This window comes from Dipteris shenzhenensis, chromosome 19, assembly GCF_047967505.1.
Source record: "Dipteris shenzhenensis isolate YYH24624 ecotype China chromosome 19, Dip_SZ_1.0, whole genome shotgun sequence".
NCBI classification, from domain to species: Eukaryota; Viridiplantae; Streptophyta; class Polypodiopsida; order Gleicheniales; family Dipteridaceae; genus Dipteris; species Dipteris shenzhenensis.
Genome location: NC_141614.1, coordinates 29,070,266 through 29,097,983, shown reverse-complemented (window position 1 = coordinate 29,097,983; position 27,718 = coordinate 29,070,266). Strand labels below are relative to the sequence as shown.

General features: G+C 40.7%; 1 protein-coding gene across 2 annotated transcripts in view; it reads right to left on the bottom strand.

The window, feature by feature from the left end:
• Positions 1-12,220, bottom strand: part of LOC147890315 (uncharacterized) — a 33,796-nt gene extending 21,576 nt beyond the window's left edge. Inside the window, exons 1-3 of one of the 2 annotated variants that reach the window (XM_087390985.1) lie at positions 11,678-12,220; positions 11,408-11,532; positions 2,624-2,666 (exon numbers count right to left, since the gene is read on the bottom strand). In XM_087390985.1, coding sequence (XP_087247111.1) covers positions 2,624-2,666; positions 11,408-11,515 — 151 coding nt within the window. In that variant the 5' untranslated portion in view covers positions 11,516-11,532; positions 11,678-12,220. Of the gene's footprint in view, positions 1-2,623; positions 2,667-11,407; positions 11,615-11,677 lie in introns of those variants that run through there. The other variant, XM_087390984.1, reaches the window with a different exon arrangement.
• Positions 12,221-27,718: the final 15,498 nt, after the last annotated feature.

The window sequence follows — 27,718 nt, the reverse complement described above, 5'->3', positions numbered from 1 at the left end:
GAAGGAGATATCCCTAAACCTATCGGTGCATTACTGAAGCGTCTACTAACACTCCACCTCTAGCTGGTGCATAGCTCCACCTCTATCCCCGTGGATCACTCATATTGCCAAGCTCGCACCCGTTCTCTCTGGAGTAAAGCTAAGCTAGAAGGAAGATGGAGCATGGTGATGCACCATAGGTAAGCCCTACAGATTCAAGAGAAAAACGGAGTTCCACACCGTCGTCGTAGGCAGCTGATCCGGAATCAGCTTCATCCAGGTGTCACTGGAGGTGCTATTGATATCTTTTTTATCCAAGAACACAAGTTGGATGCCAGTGATTGTTCTAAGTCTAGCAAACTGCTTTCAGGACATACCTTCTGGTCACCTGCTATGGGCACAAGGGGAGGTACTTGCATTTCGATCTCTCCTTCTATTTGCCCCTTGGTTGCTGGTCATGGCATTATCTCCCCCTCTAGAGCTCAATGGATCATTATTTTGATTGGAGGGCGATTGGTCTTCTTAATCTTTATGCTCCCAACAACAGAGGGGAGCGGATCTCCTTTTGGAAGGAGTTACTCTCTTGGGCCCCCATTGCAGATTCTTGGATCATTGGTGGCGACTTCAACATGGTTGAGTTGCCTTCAGACAAAAAGGGAGGCAGACAGGGTGAAATTCATTCTTTGGAGAGGGCAGCCTGGGATGTCTTTCTCTTTCAGTACAGTGGCAGGGACACTTGGTTGGATGATGCCTTTCATGTTATGCCACAGTCACTCCTATACTCTTGGTCGAATAGGAGAATACACATGCCCATCCATGCACGTATTGACAGATTTTATGTAGACGATTGAGCACTTGACAGAGGAGGATCTGCATGCATTTCAACTGGGGTTTCCACCTCATATCATTTTCCAGTGGTGTTGCAAATTCTTAGGCCTCATCGGAGAGGATGCTCTGCCAGTGTCAAGATTCCAGATGCTTTTTATGCAAAGGAGTGCCTCACGGAGGATATTTTACAGATTTGGGTTTCTCACATACAAGGTGGAGCTATCCGCCCATCTCAGATAGCTGCAGCCTTATCCGGAATTAGTGACTGTTATCATATCGTCGCTGATTCAAGGAGACATGAGATTCTCAGACGTGAGATTGGTATACGCCAGCAGTTAGCGTCCCTTCAAAGGGAAGAGCAGAAGAGGCCCACAGATGTTTGGATTCAGGAGTGCCTTGCTACAGCAAGGGCTCATATGCAGATCAGAGAGCAGAATATGCCTTTCATGCTCAGGAATTTGGTTTCTTTCTACCTCATTCCTCTGAGGTGTTTTTTATTACATGCTTAGCATGTCGTATTTCCGCATAGAGCTTGCTCTAGCGAGTTTCTTTCTTACTTAATAAAAGTCTCTTTTTTGCCCAAAAAAAAAAAGTCTTGGGTGGTAAATACTAGTCCGAATTTTCTTCTGTTTTCATCATTATGTTTCTAGTAGTTAGCTCTATTCAAAGATTAGTCAGGGAAATACTAGTCTGAATTTACTTCTGTTTTCATTCTAGTAGTTAGCTCTATTCAAAAGATTAGTCAGGGATTAGTTTGAGTTTGGTTGGCCGTCTCACCTATTAGGCCTATTTAGTTTGTCATCTTGTCTTGTATCTCTTTGACTCTTCCTATTAACAGGTCGACACCCAAATTCTCTTTAATAGTTGCCGAGTCAGTATGCATTCTATGAATTTGGTTGGTCCCATGTTTGGGCAGCTATGGCCTTGTACGATAAAGTTCAAAGGCAAATTGTGCACCATAGAAGGTATTTCTAAGAAGTTGAATACAACCATTGGTCTAAAGCTAAGATTCCCTTTATCCCCCACCCTCTTTGGTTCCTACATTGATGAGTTTTTCATTGATAGTCTAGAAGGACGTGGGATCATCATTGGCACTCACCCTTGTCCCAAATCTAGCTTTCTCCTCCTATTTGACTCACATGCTTTTTACGCAATGGATCTCAATGAGGATGAGTGGGCCGTGTTCGACAAACTATGAATCATGACATTTGAGGCACCCTCATAGTAGTATCACAGAAGGCTACTTCATGCCGCCCACCACATGTCCATCCTACTAAGCAAAAGGGAGGACGCTAGTAGCAAATCTCCGACATGTTTCAAAGAATAAAGGTTTCTTCTACAACCCTAGTTGGGCCCACATACAGCTCTCTCCATTTATACTAAGACATAATTCCTTTAGGACAATGTATTTAATGTGTTCTTGTTTTCTAGTTCCACTTATCCTTATAGGTGTGCTAGGAACCTCTAGTTCCCCTTAGGCAAGGCTTGATCTCATGATGTAATTTCTATTTGGTCTCATAGGCCTCTTTGGTCTTTCAAATTTGTGTGTGTGTGTGTGTGTGTGTGTGTGCACGGACATGCACATGTGTGTGAGTGTGAATGTGTAGAAAACTGAAGCATTATATATGCATAAAGAACATTCACTTGATTTAAAAAACCCATTTGAAGAATAAGAGTGAAGAAATATAAGTATTTCGATTGGGCAAAATTTTTCATGCCACGGTTCTATAATCAAGAGCAAGTCAGCATCCTCCACTTCAATACATGAAGGCCAGATAAGGTTGATGTTAGTGATAGGTGTGCATCGAAAGGCTACCTTTATGAGAAGCTATCCGCTTGAAGGTTTCATCCACCTCATACTGCCATGAAAACACAAGAAAAATGATGCATTTTGAAAATGCACAAAGAATTCCACTTTGCAAACACACCGAAACAGGCAATGAGACTTCCTGGACAACACTAACACAGATTTTGTCTGAGAATTGTTTTTCATCAAAAATACATTTTGATCAAATGCTTGTTTGAAGCCTATATGTCTTTAGTTGGAAGTTGGTTCACAATTACAAAACAGTATCAATGAAACCCATTTAAGTAATTGACAACAAATCATCTCCAATATGATGGCATGCAGTTGGTTGAAATATTGGAGCATGGAAACACATCCCGAAGCTTGATCTGTAAGAGTTCTATGCAACATCAACTAGAAAAACAAGCTAATTCTCTCTCTAAAGCTGCAAGCTGCTTGAACTTTCCAACAAAATTTGTGCATTAAGAAAAAGTAAAACAAGCATAAAAAAGAGAGAAATTCAGAACCAACAAATTCTATAGGGATATACAATTATATATGCATTAAATCATGGTTGGATAGATACATGTTTCTAAAGGTTAGAAACGTTAGAAACCTGCCTTAAAATTTAGGGCTTTTGCCCAAAATTTGCACCTTGGGTTATGGTCGACAGCCGTACCTCGTATGGTACCATTTCCAACACCTCGAGCTGCTCGACGCATGAAACTTGCAATCCTGTGTGTCGATCTTGGAGCCCTGTGTGCTTTCAGCCTGCCCTCAGCAAAGTTTTGAGTACTTGCCTTGGATTTTGTATATTGTATGATGTATCATGTATGTTCTAGTAATAAGTGCAATGTGCATGGGCCATGGCACATGCAGCATGATGCATCTCAATATCTACTATAAATTACTAATAACTAATAAGATATCTTTTATATATATATATATATATATATATATATATATAATTTATTTATTTATTTATTTATATGTTTCTAAAGTTTCTTAAGTTTAGGTACTTTAGGTACTCGACCCTAAAATGTACCTAACGTTTTGTAACTGACGTTTCTGACAACCATGATGCATTTTACAAAAGGGTTCCATAGTCAGGGATCACCCTAACAAATACCAAACAGCTCACAGTGTGGTCATACTAGCCCTATATGCTCTCTAGACAGGTATAGACCTCCTATTATACCCTTGAAGTTCATCTTCCCCGTCCATTTCCCAATGATTATAGACGACCTATTGTACCCTTGACGTTTGTCCCCTTCCATTTCCCAATGATTCAAGCTGAGTCTATAGAAGCACTTGACAAATGTTCCCATCTTATATGAGTTCTTCAGATGTTTCTCTAAAGATATGCAGATGCACAGTGGAGCCACCACTCCTGTTGTAAGACGAAGGTCCTTGCCCACCACTATTTTAATGAACAGAAGTAAAAATTTATTGACCCTAGATCTGGCACTAATGCAAACAGATGCAGACACCCTTTGTTTGTTGACAGGCAATCCATCCTGCGACCTCATCTGAAGGGAGAACGCCAGTTGATCAGCTTTATTGTTATAATTAGCTTGGTAAGATGCATAGGTACTACTATTACTTTCCACATGCACCCAAGTGACTACAGGATCTACTTGCAGTGGAAGTATAGAGCAAATCAAAAGAAAAATATCGAACAGATAGAGTGACACATTATGTACTGTGACTACCTGTGAAGAAAGTTATTTTGTGATTGGAGAATGGGAATGGCTTGCCTGGGTATAACCTCAAAGAGCCCACATCCTGAGCTGGCTTAGGGCTGCTACGAACTGCCTTGCACCCTGCTGTAGGCCATCTTAGACTACCAGGGGCCCTGCTGCTACCTACATGAGCCATTGATGGCTGCTTACTTTCTCAAGTTCTGGCTGCTACTTTGCTATTTCCCTGGCTGATGATTAGAATGGCTCAGAAGGCTTTTCATATAGGTTGAGTGCCTCAAGTTGACGCCAGAAACTTGACTAGAACAAGGACTTGAATTTCTAGAGATACAGACCCAAAAGGAGAGTTTAGAATGGATGGAAATAATGAACGAGGAACCTGCAAGAGATCCCCTGTTATGGTCTGAATGAGGGCTCTCAGGAGCAAAAATAGTTGGGTCAGAGGGGCATCTCAGGCTCATTCTCCTCAAGAGACAACCACTTCCCTTGTTCCTACAACCTCCGGTTTGACATGCTGGAATTTAGAGACCGCTTAGTTAATCACTTACTCCGGTGGTGAGATATTTCAACAGCAAGGCTAGACAGCTCAGCTAGTTGTGAGCAAGTTTTCCAATTCTGTTAAGTATTAGGAACTGTCCACAATACCTAGGAGATAGCTTTCAAGATTTACCTATTTTCAAGGTTTTTGAAGATTCTGACACTTTAAGATGGACCCTCTAACCTTCTGCAAATTCCACCTTTCTACAGTGTAGAGCTGCATAATTTCTTGCTCTATCTTGAGCCCTTACACTGCTAACTTTAGCTACTTTAAGTATTTGATTCATCTTTTCAAGAAAATATCTAGCTACCTCAACCATCTCCTTTTCAAGCCCACCGCAATTGGCATTCTTGATTGATATCCATACATTATAATAAAAGTATTAAAACCCATTGTAGAATGTTTGGCACTATTACTGTTTCCAATTAGTTTTCCATTACTTACATATGCCCTAAGCATATCCTCATGGCTTGATTGACCCGTACTCTGTGGATGATTTGCAATGCTCATATTTGAAGTTGTTTCCAATACTTTAAAACAGCCCTCTAAAAATAACTATTAAATTTGTTATTCTGATAGTGGGCATACCTCACAATGCTACTAATCATGTAGATGACTTTTCTAACATCTTCTAATAACCATCCTTTCACCGTACTAGGAGGATAAACTCTTCAAACGACAAAGAAGTTATAGCAATGCATTGCAATCCTAGTTATAGAAATTCATTGCAATCCTAAGAGAATTCAAGGTTAATATTCATTTGAAACATGTAGAATACCTATAAGAACTTGTGCCAATCATGGGACTTTAATTGTGGGCAAGAAGCGTGCTAACTATCCCACCATAGAAACATATGCATATGTGTTGGAAAGTCAAACTTAATTTCTTACAATTGCAATCTTTGTTTTGATTTTGGGAAAAAAAATCAGGTAGCCATCTTCAATACGAATAGCTCTTCCATCTTCCTTGATCACCAATGTGCTCCTCCTTAGAGCTTCCATTTTGCTTGGCTTGGCTCCCTTTATATGATCTTAGAAACTTAGCTTTGAAGAGGTTGGAATAAAAGGTAGATAATAATTTTGGGAAGGAAGTAAAGAGAGGTAAAAAGTGCCTTGTGACATGGCCTTTTCTAGAGGTCACGGGGACCTTATATCATTATGTAGCTTCTCTGTGTGTAGAAACTATTAGACCTTCCCTCAGATGATAGTCATCGTGGCCCTGGCAATAAGATTTTGTTTAGCATCGAAAATATCCATTTCACCTTGGTGAATACATCACCTAGGTTAACTAGGGCTAGTTGAAGATATAACATTATTCCCCCTTAAGTAAAAATTTATGTTGTCATAAAGTAAAGGTTGGGAACTGCTCCCTAAGACTATGAACGCCGCCCCAAGAATTATCTAGGACCTTATCCTTACATAGAATCATGTATTTGTAATGTATACAATTATGAAGACAAATGGATCACAAGGATGTAGACGAATTTGGGTTCTCATGAATAGAGGTAGTCAAATCCTCTAGTAGGACTAGTTCCTCCTCAGAGATTAAGTTATCCCTCACAGCAAAAACATTTCTTTTAATGGGCTTATATGAACGACAATATGGATTTTGATTCTTTTGGAAAGTTGCAACTGGTATGCAGGATCATTTATCTTCTTTATGATCAAATGCAGATCTCAAATATATACCTAGATGAATCCGAGAACATTCCCAAACTCATCCTTTAAAAACACAACATAGTGCAGTTTCAATCTCATGATAGTCACTCACAAGGTTGAAAACGCTTGTTATCTTAGAATCCTTGGAAATCCACAAATATAACCACATGCTTTACTTTAGAATGCAAGTTCTTTCGTGATCTGAAACACTAAAGTCCTAAGCACTCTAGATACAATCGTTTGCTTACTGCGACACTTTTTGCACACCAATACGTAAGCATAAATGTGATGAGCCCTATGGTAAAATTGACAATCCTTTGCTGGCTGCAACACTTCTTACTCCTAGAGACATACGCTTTAAGCGCATGATGTATATTTCATATTTTGATCAGTTCTCTCAGTTTGACCATCCTAATTGTGATGATCTACAAAGCATCAGATACTCAAGGTAGTTTGCCAAAAGTGTGCAATCCTTAAAATCTTGAATAACTTGTCCACAAACGCTTGTGCATGCCCTGCCATTTGAATAGTTACGTTTGTTGGAATAAACCATACCATCTTGGTTAGTCTATCGATGAGTATCCGAATTGCATCATGACCTCTTGTCGATGCAAGTTTTGAAAAATAGAGATGCTTTTCCCCTTCCCATTTGAGAATCTAAAGTGGAAGCAACATGCCTCTACCTTACTAAGCTAGAATTTCTTACACTTGACCATGTAACGTACAATTTCATCTTCAAATAAAGGACCTTTGCCCGAATCCAAAGTACAATGAATGCCTAAACATCAAGCACTTGTAACATCATGACATTCATATAATAGGTGGCACTTAATGTCCTCTGAAAATCAGGGAGAAATATTTTACTAGACCTAAGCAATAGTCCATTCTGAATGGAACATTGTTGTGCTATATTACTTTCAAACCATTGATTTGCAACCTGTCCCATATTGCCGAGTGGATTTCCTACCTGAAACTCTTGCCAAATCTTTCTTAAATGCATATCAGTTTGGCAAAGCCCTTTGAGAGAGTCATAGAAATCCGATCGTATTTTTGTATAAGGATAGCATTTACTTCAGAATTATGGCCAAGGCATCTAAAACCCCTGTAGAGCTTCACTTACATGAATCTCAAAGGTAAAATCTTGCATAAGTTTGACCCACCGAGCCCTCCAGCCTCAAAGGTCATGCTGTTACAAATAAATTTCAGCGAATGGTGATCATTTGGCACCATACATGTAATGTTTCTAAGCTCTTACAGCATGAACCACAAAGTGGCCACCCTACGCATAAGTGCCACGTGTCATGGGCCATGTGTTGTTCAGTATCACCCATCATTTGCCTAGCTGCTCAAGAGTTCTCTACCGCAAAACAGTACTGCAATGAGAGTCTCCATCTATCATCTAGGTCTTACATGGCTGTGGCATTATTTACAACAAGGGAGTCTGTCAGCCCCATATTACATGGGCTTGGATTGCCCATACACCTCAATTGAGTTATCCCCCCTTAATCCAAGCACGAGGGGGATCACCAATTAGAGGGGTGTTTATTCCCCTTAATTGAAATCTCCAAGTGTCCACATGTAGGTGCAAGAGCAGCCACCGCTACCTATACCTGCCACACTATCACAAGGTTAAATCGTGGTGCATTCCTATTTATACATCATAGGATTTGTGCCCACTCAGCCATCCACTCTGAATGTGCTAGTGATCATATATTGGTCGACCCCTCATCACTAGGTTGGCACGCGCTATAGTTCTACTTTGGGTGCTCCGAGCACTGCTCTGCACTAATTGCGCCTATCAACCATCATTGTATGTGCCTCTCATGTCATGCCTAGGTTTGCCACAGGTGCGTTAAGCTCTCGATAGATCAATAGGCTCTTATACCATCTTAGAACATTGGAGTGGCCGAGCTACACATGGGTGCAGGTGTCAAGGGCATCACTTGTCTAGCTTCCCAAGAGCTCTCTATCCCAAAACAGTACCGAGGTGAGAGTCTGTCGTCTAGGTCTCAAATGCCTAGATCCACGGGATTATCCACAAGGGTGTCTGCCACGTAAATCAATACCATGCTCCAAGGCATGATGAGGTGGTGGACCATATGGTAATTTTGCAAGAAATATCTCCTAAAGCTCAATGCTTAAAACCTTATATTTATAGACCTTTAAAAGTGACATTATCAAAAGCTTATTATACAATTCAGCATTCATGTAGAAAAATCAGAATCATTACATTCATACATCAGTTGAAAAGAAAGATTTTCTTTGACATAATAATATTAACAAACCTTGCCAGTGAATTGTAGTCTGAAAAGGCATCCTTCCTCTTCACTGGACCAGGCGCGAGTCCTCTGGGGCGTCGGAGCCCCGTCATAAACTCAGACCCTATTGCTTCAGGAGTCGCTGTTCGCGAGTCAGGCTGTTTGGGAATGCAGACCTAATTGGGTGGTAAACTCCTACCAGGCTAAAACAGGCAAGAGACAATAGTGAATGAGTACCGCGAGGGAAAGATGAAAAGGAATCTGAAAAGAGAGAGGTGTTGGATCCTACTAGAAAGTTGGATGGTTCAAATTCATGGGATAGAAAGCTGGCTTGTCAAGCCTTGAGTTTGCAGGTGCTTTTGCATATTATAATGGCTGGGCATGGTGGGACACATCCCACCTTGGTCTAGGGGAACTTGAATTTGGCTACTTTATAGCTACAGGAGTGCCTCGATGCTCTACGGCATACGTGGGGAGGTAGACAGTGGATAGAGGAGATAGAGGCAGCCATCCTAGAGGCCTGTAGAAAGGGCTTGAGATAGGCAGATGAGTACCCCCTAGAGGCACTTTGAATTGGAAAAGGCTCCAAGACTCTAGACTCCAAGTCCACTACTTCGCTTATCATTACAGATGGTGAGAGAATGGAATGCCATAATAGAATTACTCACTGGTCCTCTATATTACAGGCTCTGATGGAACCCTCCTCCTCGAGCCCCGTGTCGATGCCCATTAGGAGTTTGACCCTCTCGATCCCACCACAAATAGGGTTGTTGCATCTGCAAGTAACGCCACCTCCTAGTGGATTGGGAGGTGCATCCCTGCCGGCCTTGCCTATTGGATCTCAAGAAAAGTCCAAGGCCTTAGCAACAACAAGGAACAATAGGGGTTCCAGGGTACATTCAAAATGATAGCGATAAGGCCTCCCATGTGTGGCTCTTGTGGCTATAACTACCTATGTACAGTGTCAAGATCCCTTTGACCCAGCATGTAGAGGAGCCCAAGCACTTCATGGTACCCTTTATAAGGCTCAACCAATATAGCTCCCAAAGTATGAAGATGTCATCCAAAGTGTTGTTACTTTGGATAAAGAATGTGTGTTAGTGATGAGGTCTCGAAGGTATGGCATAAATATGTCCCTTTGCCCGAGGAAAAAAAGAAACTAGAAACGTTTGGGAGAGAATGGAGCACTAGAAGAAGCGTATAATGGAGCAAAGCAACCTGTGAAGTTGGAGGTCTGCCTTCCAGGCTGGACATCATAAGGGCCGAGAGACTGCCAACTAAAAAACTTTTCCAATGGAAGCACTCACATGCAAAAGTATGATTTGAAAGCAGCTGGCCAACCACCAACATGGTACTTATGATCCTATGTGGTAGAATTGATGTATGATGACATGCCCATAGCAAAAAATACTTTCAAGGATATACAAAAGAAGTGATATTCCCTTAGTAGATAAGACAAAACTAGTGGTCTTTAGAGCTGAGGACATGCAGTAAGGCCGTTAGACTTTTAAATGCTATAGTCTGCCTCTTCCCTTGGCATTTATATGCTGACTAAGAGACAATTATGCACGGCCCCCAACTATTCACCTTTTATGAACATCTAGCTTTGGATCATAAAACTGGAGTTGAATTTTAATGTTTCTGTACTCAATACCAGAGTCCTTTCCATCAGACTTTGCCAAATGAGCAGAAAACTGTTTTTTCATGCAACGCAATGAAGCATATAAGCATATAGCATCCTAAGGACCTCATCCTAGTTCTCGTCCAAATCCCATATGAATATAATGTAGATAATTAGTGGAGTGGTTCTTGTAACCTTGACGCTAAACTAATGATATGGTAATAAAAGCATGTTGCATCATGTCAGATGGCCAGCTCATGAGTCTAGCCATAGTCAACTGTTTCATGGCGCTTGGTCTTGATACCCCTTGTCTGTGACCAATAATTGCTCATCGTCTTCCTTCCCATCTTTCCACTCACCAAATTTTCGTAGTCTTGATGTAGTATGAAAGAAAGGTGAAGATAAATATCAGGAATTCATATAAGCTGGCACTAAAACTTTCTGAAATTCTGGAAAGCATATGCTAAAAGTTATTTTGCAACAAAAAAGCGGCTCCAGATTTCAACAAAGTTACTCAGTTACAATGTCATGATAAGGCTGTGCATCTATCAAGTGTGGATTTAGACTTTTGAACCGAAAACTAACAATGAGCCTGATATGTACAGCCTTATCATAAGATTGTGATTAATCGCCTGTGGATCACCCGCAACAATCTGGTTCTTCGGCATATGCACGTGCCGTGGGACCTTCTGTCAGTTTGGAAGCAGGAAGTTTTGGCTTGTTGTGATTTTTTCAGTTCTCGGATTTAGTAGTTTCTCACTGTTCTGCCTATTCTGCGTAATATCCCTTAGGGATTGCAGAGCGCTTGTCCATATTTCATAATTTAATAAAATTTTCCTTTTTGCTCGAAAAAAAAAAACAAATTTAAATCGTTAGACAGTTCCATTAATTAGTCGTACAAACTCAAATTCGGTTCAATTGAAACTACGAAGCCATTTAAAAGCCCTTCAAGCGTAAGGCGACAACATCAATTTTAAAATCGTATGCCGTGCAAAATTCTCACTCTGAGCCAACTTGAAGACGATTTGAGGCAAATTACCTTCAAAAATGTATGTGCAGGTTTGGGAGCCTGGACGTCCATACATGAATTGGGTTCGATCGTATCTAGCTTTTCATCGGTGCCATCGCTTTCATCAGGGTGCTCCATGTCACCTGGCGTTGACGCTGGCCGTTTTGACAGTTAAGGACGACTAACTTGGAATTTACTTATAATATTATTCCTTAAGAAAACTCACTTATAATATTGTTATGTTACTCACGAAAACTAGGAAATATCTATGGAGAGTGTAAAGGCCTCTTCTCGGACTACCTCTTTCCACGGAGGGGAAAAAGCTCCATTTCCCCTGCTCGGAGATTTCGGATCAGACACCGATGGCGCATGAGTTTCCAAACGGCCACCCCATCTGCAGTTCCCACGCCTACAAACTCAGGTCTAGCAGGAGCAGGGACGAGCAGCGTAGAGGCAGGTAGGAGTATTGCAGAGGCAGAGTAGAGAAATTTATGGGGGGATGGGGGAGAGCTGATTGGTTGGATGGGTTCCCAAAGCTAAGGCTCTGGATTCAAGGGAAGCAGCGCTGAGTAGGCCAAACCGATCCAAAGAATTTTGGTGGATGCAAATGGCCATGGTTGCCTCCACCTGCCACTTGAATGCCCAAGCGTGGGAACGATGCAGATGTCTCTTCCAGCATTCAAATGGGGCTTTCACCCTTGCGGGAAAACAGGTAGTGAGTGTCGTGATGCGGTGCCGGTCTGCACATCTCGTTCTGTGGCTAGACTACCACCGACCATTCAGGCTCGCACTTGCCGTGGGACCTTATGTCAGTTTTGAAGTAGGAAGTTTTGGCTTATTGTGATTTTTTCAGTTCTTGGATTTAGTAGTTTCTCAACCATAGCCTACTTATCATCCTCTATGGCCGCATTTTGACTTGTTTTTTACTTGGGTTCGCTATTGGGGACCGTGGGCTATAATGTGTGTATGTGTGTACGTGCGCGCGCATGCACTTGCACGTGCATGTGTGTGGTGTGTGTGTGTGTGTGAGAGAGAGAGAGAGAGAGCAGTAAGATATGGCACCTACAAGCTATCCAGGCCCTTTTTAGGGTTTCGACCCTGCACATGAGACATCTCGGGTCTCCATACAATCCTGTTGTGCTTGCATCTAGTATTTGCCTTCACAATAGCTATCTTGACGACCATAGCTACCCCGTTCAGGATTTTTGGTCACTGAAAACTGACGTGGATTGCATGGATTTGCTCCATACAGCTCTGTACAAATTGTATGGACCTTTGCAAATTTCCTATGCTCTTCATATACATGTGTGCAGACTTTCGAGCGTGCGTCATGTAATTTTGTTGTCCTACCTTCGTTGCTTTTTTTTCCAATGCCTATTTTTTCTCTCCTCTTTGTTGTCCCTCATACTCTTGTGCTACTGTGTAGTTATCCCTTGCTTTCTTTCACTTCTTTTAGCCTTTCTCCTCTTCCACTTTCTACTGCGCATACTTTCCTTTTTCTCTTTTCTAGCCTCTTCTAGCCATGTCTATCTTTGCCAGTTGATTGGTTTTGGTTTATTTTTCTTCAATCATACAGGAGATCAATGGATACCATAAAGACTTATATGAATAAAAAATAGAAGTGGGATTTGGGTCAGCAGGATGATCCTGGGCATGCCTCTATGGAGGCTCAATTGATCTATGATGTGATGCATGAGAATTTTGACGACACTCGCAATGGAAAGATTTTGCTCCCATTGTTGGGATAATGGTGGATGTGAATGATATTGTGGATCTTGTGTGTGAATATGGCAGTCATTATTTTCCTTCTAGGATGGAGGCCAAGTTCACTAATGTGGGTAACTAGTTGACACACACTCTAGGTGGTTGTTTTGTATATAAAGTGCATTATGCATCCTGGGGCTTCTTTGAAGTTATTATGGTGGATGAATAGCATAAGCAGATTCTCGTGGAACATTCTCCTCTTTTTTATAGGTAGCAAATGGTGCATGTTCTCACATGATCACCTACTAGGGACTATCAAGCTTTGATTAGACATCATTGTTAGTGTGGGTGGAAGTAGTGGACTTCCCTCAATGTATGGCTTCTCTGTTGGCAAAAATTGCAGGTTCTTTGGGCAAGGTGGTGTGTCCACCACGGCCAAATGGCAACTCTATTAGATTTTGTATTTTTTGGGTTATAGATAACCCCACTCCAAAGTCTTATTCTGTTACTGTCAATAGTGTTGCTATGGGAAGTTCTTTTCATAAGCTTAAATGGGGATTATTTGCAGGAGCTTTCTTTGAATGCAAGAAGTTTGGGTACATGGCTTCGCAATGCCCTTTGGTTTTACACAAAATGCCTCTAGATGCTATGCCTGCTCAAATGCATCCTAAGGACACTATTGGTTAAAAATAAGCCAAACAAGTCTGCTATTGCAATCCAAGATAAGGGAAAATCTGTGGTTATGTCAAATGGAAATACCTCTTCTTCGATGCCTTTTACTTCTCAATTGAAAGCAAAGGAAAAAAAATTGCAGGAAGCTTGGTAGAGTCCAAGAGAAATAGAGACCTCTCACTTCTCGTATATGGAATGGTTCATCTTCAAATGGTCATACTCCTTAAGAAAATTTAGGAATTGGGATTTCTTGGGCTACTGTGATAGCAAGTCGCACCCTCTTTCCTGAAGAGAAAAATTTGTCTTCTCCATAGCACACTTGTATCTTCTCAGGATCGAGGGCTAGATCCTGAGATTGAAATGTAGCCTTGATACATTTGGTTCTTAGTTGTACATATTTTGATGTTTGACTCTCAATGTACAAGGTTTATGTGATCCCAAGGAATGGAAACTTGTCTAGGGCTATCTCAATCAATTACAGCCTACATAGTCACATTGTTGCAAGAGCATAACTAGCATATGTATGCTGGTCATTAAGGGAACTTTGTTGGGTATGACATATTCTATGCAGGTGAGCATTCTTTTTTAGGTGTAGTCTTTCTGGTGAAACAAGAGTTTCAGCCAGTTGTTGCCCTCAATGATAGCCAAGGCAGATGGCTAATTATACAACGTCTCATTCAAGGGGAATTTTTTAAATTTGCCTCAGTTTATGTGCCTCAGTCTTCTTGCAATACATGCTTAATTTGGGCTGATATGCAAGGCTATCCTTGGAGATGACATGCCTTAATTTGTGGAGATTTTAATAATGCTCCTTAGCAGGGTGATAATACTTCAAGCCATACTCACATGTTATCTTCTGAGTGTCATCATTGGTCTAATGTATTACTCCAGCTCAATCTTGTTGACCTTTGAGAAGAATCATAGCCCATGTTGCCAAACTATACTTTTCAACATAATGCTCAGTCTTCTTATCGGGCTCGTCTGGATCATTGGTACAAGGTTAATCCTCAGCACTATGATAATCTCATTGCTAAATTATGGGTGGAGTATGCTTTTATGCATTTTGATCATGCCCCCTTGTGGTTGAGTATTTCTCTTCATGAGATGCCTGATGATATGCTTACACAAAGAAGACTACTCATTGTGCATAATAGTTATTGGGAGCATGATGAATACAAGGCTCTAGTTCATGATGTTGTTCAGCTCCTATCTCAACAGTCTTGCATTAGCATTGATTATGCTTGGGAAGCTTTCATTGTGAGAATGCAAGTAGTTATTCGTAATTATGGCAAAATCTACATGAAGACCCTGAGAGAGAATTTTGCTCATGCAAAATTTACGTGTCATTCTTTGACAGAGATGAGTCATCTTAGGAATCTTTCCATGGAAGAAAATTAGATTCTATGCTATGCTAAACATTTTCTACAATGTAATGATAACTGAAAGATCTCTAAATGGGAGACTTGGGCACGATAGAGGGATTTTTTGGATAAAGGTAGCTCATCCAAAGCTTTTTTAAGGGGCTACAATACAAGAGGCATTCTCAAAGTATTTGCATCGCTCTTTTATCTAATGGTGTTTGGACTTCTTCTCGAGCATAGCTTGCTTCTGCTTTTGTTCATCATTTTTCTTGTCAATTTTTGGGAAAGTAGCTCCTCCATCACAGGAGGTCATTTCAGCAAGGCAAACATTATTACAGCATGTCACTCCCACTGTCTCACCACAACATAGGATTTGGACTTGGGAACTCCTTTCATTGAAAAAGGGTTAAGTGATGTTGTTAAATCATGTGGTAGATGGAAATATCCTGACTGAGATGGTCTCACTATTGAATTTTTCCTAGCATATTGGGATCTCCTTACGTCTCCTTTGCTGCAAATGATAAATAGTGGTTGGAAAAATTAATATATGTTGGAGTCTTGGAAGAAAGAGCTTCTAAAGCTTTTGCCCAAGAAGCCAATCTGTGAATCTTGGCTGATTGGAGGCCTATCACCCTGATGCTAGTTATTTATAAAATCATCACCAAAATGGTGGTTGATCATATCAAAGAATATTTAAATGATGGCCTTCATCTAGCACATTATGGTTTTATTCCTCATAGGCATATCAATGACAATATTGCCAATGCCTATGTTGGGATTGAGTATGCCAAGTATACACAATAGGATGTTCTCCTATTGCAAGTAGATATTACAAAGGCTTTGACACCATCCAATGGGATTTTATAGCTCAGACTATGCAGGCTTTGGGTTTTGGTTAGAAATTGCAACATGCTATCTTTTGGCTTAGCACCGAGGATAGCAAAGTTGCATGCATTTTGTTGGGGGATATATCAAAGGCTTGGACACTCCATTGTTCAATTCATCAAGTTTGCTCTTTGAGTGCTATTTTATATGCTATAGCCACACATCATGTGCTTCAATATAAGGATCATTTGGTTGAGACTGACATGTTACATGGTTTGGAAATTCCTGTAAGTCTCCCTCTGGTTGCTCTTTTTTAATGCCACGGAATGCTGAAAGGGACCTTTCTTCACTTATGTAGGTTCTCTCTTTATATGGTCTGGTTGTTGGCTTTCATGTGAATTTTCAGAAATCTCGCTTGTTGCCTTTGCATTCTAAGGTTTGACAGAGTCTGGTATGGCCAGAAGAAATCGTCCCACCCACTCAGTTGGTAGGCCATAGTCGTTATCCTCTGGGTTGGAAGATTACCCATCATCAATAGATTGATTGGGTTCTTGCCAAATTAAAGAAAAAGTTGGAATATTGGGAGTTAGCTACTTGGTCATTGGCCTTCGAATTGTTCAATCTATTTTGGTGGTTTACATTAAATTTTATTTGGCATTGATCTTTTTTACCAAAGGAGATCTTACATCCTTTATGTCCACCATCATGGAAATTTTCTGGCGTTCAAAGCATGGCGGGAAAAGCTTGCGCTTGCTTCCTACACAGAGGTTATGTTCACCAAAATTGCACGGGGGTCGAATGTTCTCGATATTCATGTGTACATTCTAGCTCGTAAGGGGAAAGTGATGCTTTAATTCCTGCATGGGGATCACCCTTGGGCTGCTATGATGCACTTTTTGCTTCTTCAAATCACAACCCCTACTTTGATTATTGGCAACCTAGTTTTTTCCATATTCATTTGCACCCTTCCATTTACAACACACATTTTTCCTTAAGCTTCTGCTCACAAGTGGTTGTTTACAGGCAGTTTAAATTTCAAATAGATTTAATGCACTGACTGGGCTTGTTACATGCTCTCCCCCCCCCGCCTGCTCTCTCTCTCTCTCTCTCTCTCTCTCTCTCTCTCTCTCTCTCTCTCTCTCTCTCTCTCTCTCCTCTCTCTCTCTCAAAGTGTTAAAAGATAGAACATGAAAAAAATTTCTCATTTAAACATAACATTTTAAAAAACAATTTAATGGCTCTCACCGTATAGAATTATTGGGGGTACAATGATTGTATAAAGTAGTGTTGCACATGTTTGCTAGAAGTATTCAATCTATGAGGACCTATGAATGCTACAAATTAGTAAGTATAATGGACTGAGGTTTCTTGAGAGGATGGAAGGATGTGTCATGTATCTATTATTGCATATTTTCTTCTGACAAATATCTTTATTGGGCAATGTGGATATTGTTCATGTGCTAACCTTAGAACAAAGGCAATTTGTGCATTGTTTTCATTGTTAGAGTCCATAGGATATTTCTATTATCCATCATTTGATCGCCATGATGTAGGAAATTGCTAATTGTCAATATCACTTCAATGAGATCATAAATCCATGTCACCAAATATATGCCCGTGCATTGTCATTGTGGCTTCATACTTGCTATTATTTGCTATTTGATGGACTCAGATATCACATATCATTTGAAAATTTCATACAAGCATTTCAAGGATTCGACCTCTAGACCCTCAATCATAGACTTCTTCATATGAGAATGCAACATGATTCAAGCTATGGATGCTTTACGATTTGATACCTAGACATATTATACAATTTTTTGGTGATGAGGATGTGAATGAAAAATGGTCCATTGATGGGTACATTGGGTAGTACGTAGATGACACTCACGCACATTTGTTGGTTGATGTATGTTGTTGATCATAGAGATGATGTGTTGGGATTGCCTTACAATTTCATCATCATGATGGATCACATGATGTGGCATTAGGTGCTATGGATCATGCCTATCTAATGATGGATAATGTGATCCATGCCTCTATGTATGTGCACGTTTCTACATGTGGTGTTGGCAATTGTTCTGAGATCTTTTTGCATGATTCAATATCATGTTATGATATGTGCATAACACTAACCAAAAGAGTGCTAAAAAGGAAAAGGGTTGGAAACCCTATCCCTAACCCTTAAGAGGATGTATATATTCATTCTTTACAACTAATATAGTGTAAAGTTAGTCATTTGTGGTGTGCTCTCTAGCTCATCATCTCCACTCTTCTCCTCTCGATCTTCATATTCGTTCATGGTATCAGAGCATGGTTGTACCCTTTGCTGAGGCACCATCTTTGTGAGAGATTGAGAGATCGAGAGATCGAGAGTTCCTCAGCAATTGAGTGATCTTGAGTTCATTCTTGTTTTCCCTACATTAGAGAAATTTCTGTCCATACATCTCCATTCTTGAGAGATTTGGTGAGAGATTTCAATTCTGATTTGAGAGAAAGAGAGATTTCATTTCTTGATTGTGATGTAGTATTCTGCCATGAGAGAGAGAGAGAGAGAGAGGGAGAGAGACATAGGTCTCTGTGTTCTTGCATAAATGATATCCAAATCACACCAAAAAACATATACACATGATAATATAAGTACAATAATACATATTTTTTGGAGCACTTACTCATGCACATTCGAACATGCAAGTCTGTATTAGGGATGGTCATTTGCTTAGGTCTTAATCTCACAAATTATTTCCACAATTATTTTCATAAGCCTTAAAGTTGGTGAGATTGAGTCTTGTGCAAAGTATTGTCCCCATGGGAGACCCGAGCGTTTCAATGAAGCACCCAGATGTGCGCTTTTTGACCCTTTTGCATGATGGGTGATCAAAGACAAGGAAAAATGAGTCCCTATCCATACATGATCCTTAAAGTGAGTGATATCAATGGCTATACAAAGTATCATTCCCATCATAGACTTGCACATTCAATGGGATACCTTGATGTGTGTTTTTTAACCCTTGTGCAAGAAACAATGTGTCCCTCACTATGCAAACAATATATGATGGGCATGAATATTTCCATCGGCTTTAAGGTGGGTGATATTGATTCCTATGAAAACTATTGTGTCCATTGGATATGGGCATTTTTGAATGGGACACCCCAATGCAAGTTTTTTAATGTGTGTCCACGGTGGGTGGTGAAAAACAAGAAAAAATGTGTCTCTAACATGCAAATGGTATCTAATAGACATGGTATTTTGTACAGGACTTAAATTGAGTGATATTTAGATCCATTAAAAGTATCATACCCATTGGAGACTCCCACATTCAAATGATACACCCTGATGCATGTATTTTTACCCTTGTGCATGAGGCATGGTGGAAAACGAGGACAAATACACCCCTGAACATGCCAATGACATACGATGGGAATAATACTTTTCAAGGGAATTAAATTGGATGATATTAAGTCCCATGCCATTTATAGTACCCATCCGTGACTCTCATGTTTGAATGAGACAGCTGGATGCAAGTTTTTTGACCCTTGTGCATGATGCAGGGTTGGGAAAACAACAAAAATTGTCCCTAGCAATGTAAATGATATTGGATGTGATGTGATTTTGAAAAATCCTTAAATTGGGTGAGATTGATGCCTATATAAAGTGGCATCCCTATTAGAGACTCACATATTCCAATGAGACACCTTAAAGCATGTTTTTTTACCCTTGTGCATGATGAGGTGAAAATAAAGAAAAAATGCATCCCTGACCATGAAAATGATATCCAATGTGCATGGTACTCTTAATGGGCCTTACAATAGATGATTTTGAGTCTTGTTCAAATTATCATGTACCTCAGAGACTTGCACTCTTGAATGAGGCATCCCAATGCATGTTTTTTGACCCTAGTGCATGGCGTGTGATGAAGAAACAAGGAAAAATGTATACCCCAAGCATGAAAATGATATCTAATGGGCCCGATACTTTGCAAAATATGAAAATGTCTAATATTTAAGCCCATAAAAATTATGACACCCATCGAACACCCGAACATTCAGATGAGAAACCCCAGTGCAAGTTTTTTGACCCTCATGGCTGACAAGTGGTGAGAAACAAGAAAAAATATATCCTTGACCTTGCAAATGATATAGGATGGGCATGATACTTTGAATGGGAATTTAATTCAATGAAATTGAGGCCCATGCAAAGTATCACCCCATTAGAGACTTACATTCTTGAATGGTACACCCTATTGACCCTCATGCATGACCAGTGGTGAAAAATAAGAAAAAATGAATGTATACTTGACCATGCAAACAATATCCGATGGGCACGATAATTTTCACACACCTTAAAATTGGTTGAGATAAAATTCCATGCAAAGTGTTTTGCCCATCCAATACTCACACATTAGGGGTGGTGATGAAAAAACAAGGAAAAATTCTTCCCTGACCATACAAATGATATCTGATGGGCATTCGACTTTGCACTACTTAATCTAAATGATATTAAGGCTTGTGCAAATATTTATGTCCATAAAATACTTGCAAATTTGAATGAGTAAGCCGATGCATGTTTTTGGACCCTTATGCATGATAGGTGGTTAAAAAAAAGAAAAAATTTGTCCTTGACGATGAAAATGATATTCGATGGGTATGATAGTTTGAAGAGGTAATAAATTAGGTGATATTGAGGCCTACGCAAAGTATTTTTCCCATCAAAGACTCACACGTCCAAATGAGGTATTCGGATGCATGTTTTTAAATCCTTGTGCATGATGGGTGGTGAAAAACAAGGAGAAATGTGTCCATACCATGCAAATGATATCCATTGGAATGATATTTTGCATGAACCTTAAAGTGTATGGGATTAAGGCCAGTTGTATACATTGTTGTGCCCACCGGATACTCAGACATTCAAATGGGACACTCTAAGGTGTGTTTTTTGATCCTTGTGCATGACAGGTGATGGAAAACAAGGAAAAATGCATCCTTGACCATGAAAACAATATCCTATGGGAATGACGATTCTTTCTAGCAACCTCAAAGTGGTTGAGATATATATATATATATATATATATATAAGTCTTGTGCAAAGTATCATGTCTATCAGATACTTGCACATTTGAATGAGACATCTTGATGCAAGTTTTTTTATGCTTGTGCATGATGGGGGTGAAAAAGAAGAAAAAATGCATCTATGACTATGCAAATGGCATCCCATGGGCATGGTACTATGCATGGGACTTAGAATGGGTGAGATCGAAACACATTCAAAGTATCACCCCCATTGGAGACTCCCATGCTCAAATGAGACACCCTAATGCATGTTTTTTTACCCTTGTGCATGTGGTTTCAAACAAGGAAAAATGCACCCCCAACCATGCAAATCATATCTAATAGGCAAGAAAATTTGCATGGGCAAGAAAAATCATCCCCATTGGAGACTCCCACACTCGAATGAGACACCCTAATGCATGGTTTTTTACCCTTGTGCATGTGGTTTAAAACAAGGAAAAATGCACCCCCAACCATGCAAATTATATATAATAGGCAATAAATTTGCATGGGCATTAAGTTTAGTGATATTAAGGCCCATGCAAAGTATAATCCCCATCCAATACCTTCACGATCAAATGAGACACCCATTTGCAATTTTTTTTACCCTTATGCATCAGGTGGTGAAAAAATAAGAAATAAAAGAGTGCTTGACAATGCAAATAATATCTAATGAACACGATACTTTATACATGACTTAAAGTGGGTGCTATTGATGCTTGTTCAAGTCATTATGTCTATTAGAGACTTGCACATTTGAATGAGGCACCTCGATGCATGCTTTTTTACCCTTGTGCATGATGGGTAAACAAGAAAAAATGTGTCCACGACCATGCAAATGATATTTGATGGGCACAGTAAATTTCATGGGCTTTAAAGAGGGTAAGTTTATGTCCTGTGTAAAGTATCATTCCCCTCATAGACTCACACTCTCATATGAGGCACTTTGATGCATGTTTTTTGAACCTTGTACATGATGATTGGTGAAAAACAAAGAAAAATGTGTTCTCAACCATGATATTGAGGCTTATGAAAGTATCATCTCCATCAAAGACTCAAATATTTGAACGAGACACCCCGATGCAAGTTTTTTGACCCTTGTGCATATGAGTGGGTGAAAAACAAGAAAAACTATGTCACTGGCCATGTAAATGATATAGGATGGACAAGAGACTTTGAACAATAATGTAAGTGGGTGATATCATATCTATCGAATACTTGCATGTTCAAATGAGACACCCTGATGCATGTTTTTTGAGCCTTGTGCATGATGGGTGGTGCAAAACAAGAAAAATGTGCCTTGGACCAAGCAAATGAATTTGGTGAGATATAGGGTAGTTGAAAGTATTGTGCCCATTTGAGACTCACAGTTTGAATGAGACACCTTGATGCAAAATTTTTGACCCTTGTGCATGATAGTAGGCGGTGAAAAAACAAGGAAAAGTTCTTCCCAGACCATGAAAATAATGTCCGAACGACATGACACTTTTCATGAGACTTAATATGGGCTATATTTAGGCCATTTAAAATAATCATTCCCATCAAAGACTCGCACATTCAATTGCAGAACCCCAATGCATGTTTTTTGACCGTTGTATATGATAGGTGGTAAGAAATAAAGAAAAATGCATCCCCGAGCATGCAAATGATATCCAATGGGCATGATACTTTTCAAAAGTCTTAGATTTGGTGATATAGAGTTCATGCAAAGTATCCTCCCCATTGGAGACTCGCACGTCTAAATGAGGCATGCTGATGCATGTTTTTCAACCTTTGTCATGACGAGTAGTAGAAAAAAGAAAAAAATGTGTCCCTGACCATGCAAATAATATTTGATCCAAATGATAATTTTCGTGGACTTAAAATGGGTGAGCTTGAGGCCTATGCCAAGACGTTAGCTGATAGTTGTGACTCCACCAACCATTGCTAGCTCCCGCCTCCAACGACCATTGTGCCATCTTGCATCTACACTGGTACCTTGCAATGCGACCGCCCAGCACAGCCCTACTGCACTCCACGATCAGCTCAACACCTAGCTCCCTCATCAACCTCTACCTTCACGAATGGACCTCCAGATCACCTGATCTTCTTTAGTGAGCCAAGAAATCGCCAACGATACCTCAATGCCTTAACAATGTGCCCTAGCCTCCATCGACGGAGAGACGGCATGTGATAGAATCTTCCTAAGATTCTATCAAATCTATCAAGATTCTGAGCTCTATCCACTTAACACGTGGCAAATGGCCATGTCACCCACTTGAAGATAAGGGGTGAAACTAACCCGTGTTTGTTAAACCTGGTTCAGATTTTTGGATAAGGTTGGCTTAGAATCTACCATGTGGCAAATTGGGTACTTCTGCCATGTCAACTCCTTGCGGTGACCTTGGGCACCACCATGTCAATAGGTTTAACATGTCATCAATGGCCATGTGTCACTAACCACCCCAATAGTGCCCAGTTAGCAAGTTGCCACTCATCATTGACATGTGGCTGCACAATGCCATGTCATCATGTGCCTCATAGGCACCTTTTTTGTAAGAGCATATGAACTCATTGTGCCACCTCAGCATCAGTGCTCTACAGTTACATTCCTCCACACAAGTACACTGCATATGACCTGTCTTTCCACATCATCATAGTGCCACCATCATCATTCTTGCCCTTCTTGGGATCAAAGTTTGGCCTATCCTTCCGAGGGCCGTATCTTTTGATCCAGAAGGAATTTCATAGAGCTGTAAAAAGGAAAAATGATCGCCAACTTGCACTCTATGTGCTGAGCACCTCATATTTAACATTTGAAATTTCCACAAGACAACTTCATTAAAGCCTCTTCATCGGAACCACCCCCTGATCCATTGCAGTGCACCCAGCACTTAAAATGAATCAAGATGAAATTCATTTGCTACATTTTGTGATTTGACATGTAGTCTAGTTGTAGACTAGCATTGCCATAGAGGAGATTGAACTCCACCAAACCAATGTTCTCATGGGTAGACACTCTAGCCGTCGGTACACAGGTAACCATCTTGCATAGAGCACCAGACCGCCGCCTCCATCATGGAGTTATCCACATCACACCGTTGATGATACACTATTCATGACTTCAGAAGAGATCCATGAGTGGAAAGAGAACCTTCTTTGACCATTCATTGCCATAGGGTATGTACCAGTCTATGATGCAAACTCGAGCCTCATTGGCCTTAACAGATTGGATGCAGATGTTCCACATGTTAGCATGGATCAGCTCGCAGTTTCTAATCATGCACATTCCTCAGTAAGCCCTCAACATGAGGCACACTTCTTGGTAAGCCCTCAATATGAGGCACATTTGGCAGGCAAGCCCTCAGTATGAGGCATATTTGACTATAAATCCTCCAGTTTCATCCACATCAGCACAGTCTGATTCTAGTGACGTATAGCCATCACATTCATGCATGGATCTGACTCTGTCTCTTACCATAGATGCAGATACTTAGTAGGAGTTCACCATTGATCATACAATTATTTAGCATGTAAGTACTCAATATGAGGCACTCACATCTCTAGCCACATGCGGAGATTTATGTCATAGTCCATCCAGCTCTTTAGGTGATTCCATTCCAACATCCATCATTGATGCTTTCACCTCTGACATGGAGCTTATCACACCTATGGACACGGTTCCTACCAACAGTTCAGATCAGCAAATCAATCTTCAAGACATTCCAACATCAGCTCAATCATGCCGCATTGCACCACCCTTGGATCGCGTTATCACCACCACCTCTTTTGATCAGTAGATCATTCCTCAGCATGAGGATACTTATGCATCAGTGCGGTCCTACCTCAGTGTAGTGTACATCATCAGGTGCAGCCATAGTGCAACCTAGGGAGACTTAGTGTTTCAGCATGCACTTATGGCTGTCGTATACAGTCCATACTTGATGCACATTAGTGGTTGGATCTAGGACTACAAATTAGTCCCTTCATTAGCATTTGACACCGCATTTGGCTCAGGGACATCTTATGCACTTTTAGTTGTATTTTAGGCTTTTAGGCCTTTCATTGCCTTCTCGATGAGCCTACGACAACCGCTACATCCCATGCCAATGGATGTTTAGCCATGCACACAGTAGATGACCTTCAACTCATGACAGTTGAGCATACAGGTTTGACAAGTTGCCATACCATGTCATTTGTTCGGGCCTCTTCTTCAGCAGTGGAGGGTATCAAACCTACACCTTTAGCCCTAGATTTTCAGCCCCTAGATCACTCCGTCCACACTGACTATGCAGTCTTCTTTGACACCGCATCATTTGACACAGATTACATTTCTACTGTAGCATACCTTCACTATTGCTGTTGGTTCTTTTGGGTTGGTGACACTCTCGTATGTCACAACCTACTAGATATCATCTCCATCGCTACATCGACTAACTTCACATTCGGATCCCTCTTCTATAGAGCAGCTGCACAGTCCATGGTGACATGTTTAGCTTTGACATGTACAGCATGCAGCCATACACACTATCTTTCACACAGTCATCTTTCAATCAACCAGTCTTTGATCCAAGTGGACTTGACTTTCTGCATATTCCCTTCGTCTCCCTTTCGGCCTATCTTCTTGGTTTCATTCCCAAAAGTGAAGGATGACCCACAACTTAAGAGGGGGAAATGCACATCTTGTATAGGACCACATGAGTTGTACTCATTGTACATGCTTCCGCTATGTAGTCATTGTGCTCACATATGCACACACTACTCTTATTTCTTTTCAGTTTTGGATGCTATCATATGCACCAAACGAAATCCACAAATAGGTCTTGTACATGCACCCTCTACTTACCCAGTGCAATTTAAGAGGGGTGTCAAAGATAGTGTAAATTACACTATCCACATAGGGCAGGGGGCAAACCCTAACCCTAAGGGGTTCACATAGGGGCAAACCCTAACCTTAACCCCAACCCTAAGGGGTTCATACATGTATATATTCATGTTCATTGTCAATAAACTTAGTGTATAGGTAGCCCCTAACCTTAACCCTCTCCCTCTCTCACTTTCGCTATCAGAATCCACAAAGGAGTAGATCCATATGTTAGGAAATGGAGTCAATTTGAGTGACTTTTAGTGTGTTCTAGAGTAGTACTATACTACTTTATATCCTAGAGTGCCATGTGTCACTATGGGACTTATCCCATATACATTTGATACTTAGAGTGTGTGTGCCTATCCTATAAAGGCATTGTACTTTCATTGTCATTTTATCAAGCCTTATGCCTTCCTTTATCATGTAAGTACTTTGCTTGGTTGTATATTTCTTTCTCGCATTATTTCATTTCCATTATGCTTTCCTAGTCTTGCTTTTCCTTTCCATTCCATTCCATGTCTTGCATCTTCATTTGGTATCAGAGCTAGACTATTTTCCAAGAGGTTGAGGTAAGAGATTGAGGACATTGAATCGTCTCTCCCTCATTCCCCTTGAAGGAATGGCTTCTCCAATTCCATCTTGAGCTCTACTCTCTCCACCCTGAGCCTCACCAACAATGGCAACTCAACGCAAGGCTCGTGGCAACTCCAATGGTGTGAGGCAGCTCAACTCCAATGATTTGTGGCAGCCCCATGCTCTTGCTCCTAGGTGCCATTCTCTTGGCCTAGTGCCCAGCTCATAGCAAGTAGCAAGCCCGCCATTCTCTCTGCTTCTCTATCCATACCAGTTGTACAATAGTACGGACTGTTGCACCGTATAGTCTGCTTGTACTCTCTGCTTGTACAACCTGCCCGCTCCTCTTCTCTGCTCACTGATGTTCTACCAGCCATTTCTTCCTCTCCTATATCTCCATTGTGCCCGCCATTTTTTGTTCCTTTGCCTGCCATTTCTCCCATTTCTTCCTTAGCCCTCCATTTTTCCCTCAGCTCATTTGTGCCCTTCATTCTATCCATCACTCTTCTCTCTCCTAGCTGCCAGCTTTATGGGTTCACTTTCCACCAACTCTCTCCTTGTGGACAAATTCAAGGGGGATGGATTTCCCACATGGCAAACAAAAGTGCAACTCCTTCTCATGAAGGAGAATGTTTGGGATGCCATCAAAGATGATGAAGCACTTGAGCCATCAATGGAGACTCAAACACGAAAGATTTAGAAGCAACACAATTCGAGGGCCATCACAATCTTCGAGCTTTGCCTAGATAATTCAATGATTCATCACATCGACTTCAAGTCCAAGGCAAAGAAGATTTGGGCACACCTCGAGAATATATTTGGTAACAAGATCACCAACTCCAAGGTATTTCTGAAAATGCAATTTCATAAGCTGAAAATGGAAGAGTATGATACTTTGAGTGCGCATATAGAAAAAATTCAATCTTTAGTTCAACAACTCTCCAATTTGAAGTGTTGCCTGGATGAGGAGGACCAAATGGCTGTCCTGATGACAAGTATGGAAGGGATTTCTCGCTTTGAGAATGCCCTTGAAATACTTCACATTGCATCAACTACATTCGAAGATATGGTGTCTCTTTTGCTTGAAAAGGATAGCCGCAACAAAGAATCTCCATCCTATTTAGTGGATACTACACAGGCACTTGCCTGCACTAGCAAATGGAGACCTAGGTCATTGACTCTACCAGTACAAGGGAAGACATTCAAGCCATTCAAGTGCACTTAATGCAACAAGCTCGGTCATACGAAGGATAGGTGTTACTAGAAGCTTGCTCAACAACAATCGAAGGATCATGCCAGTTGGGTGGCATC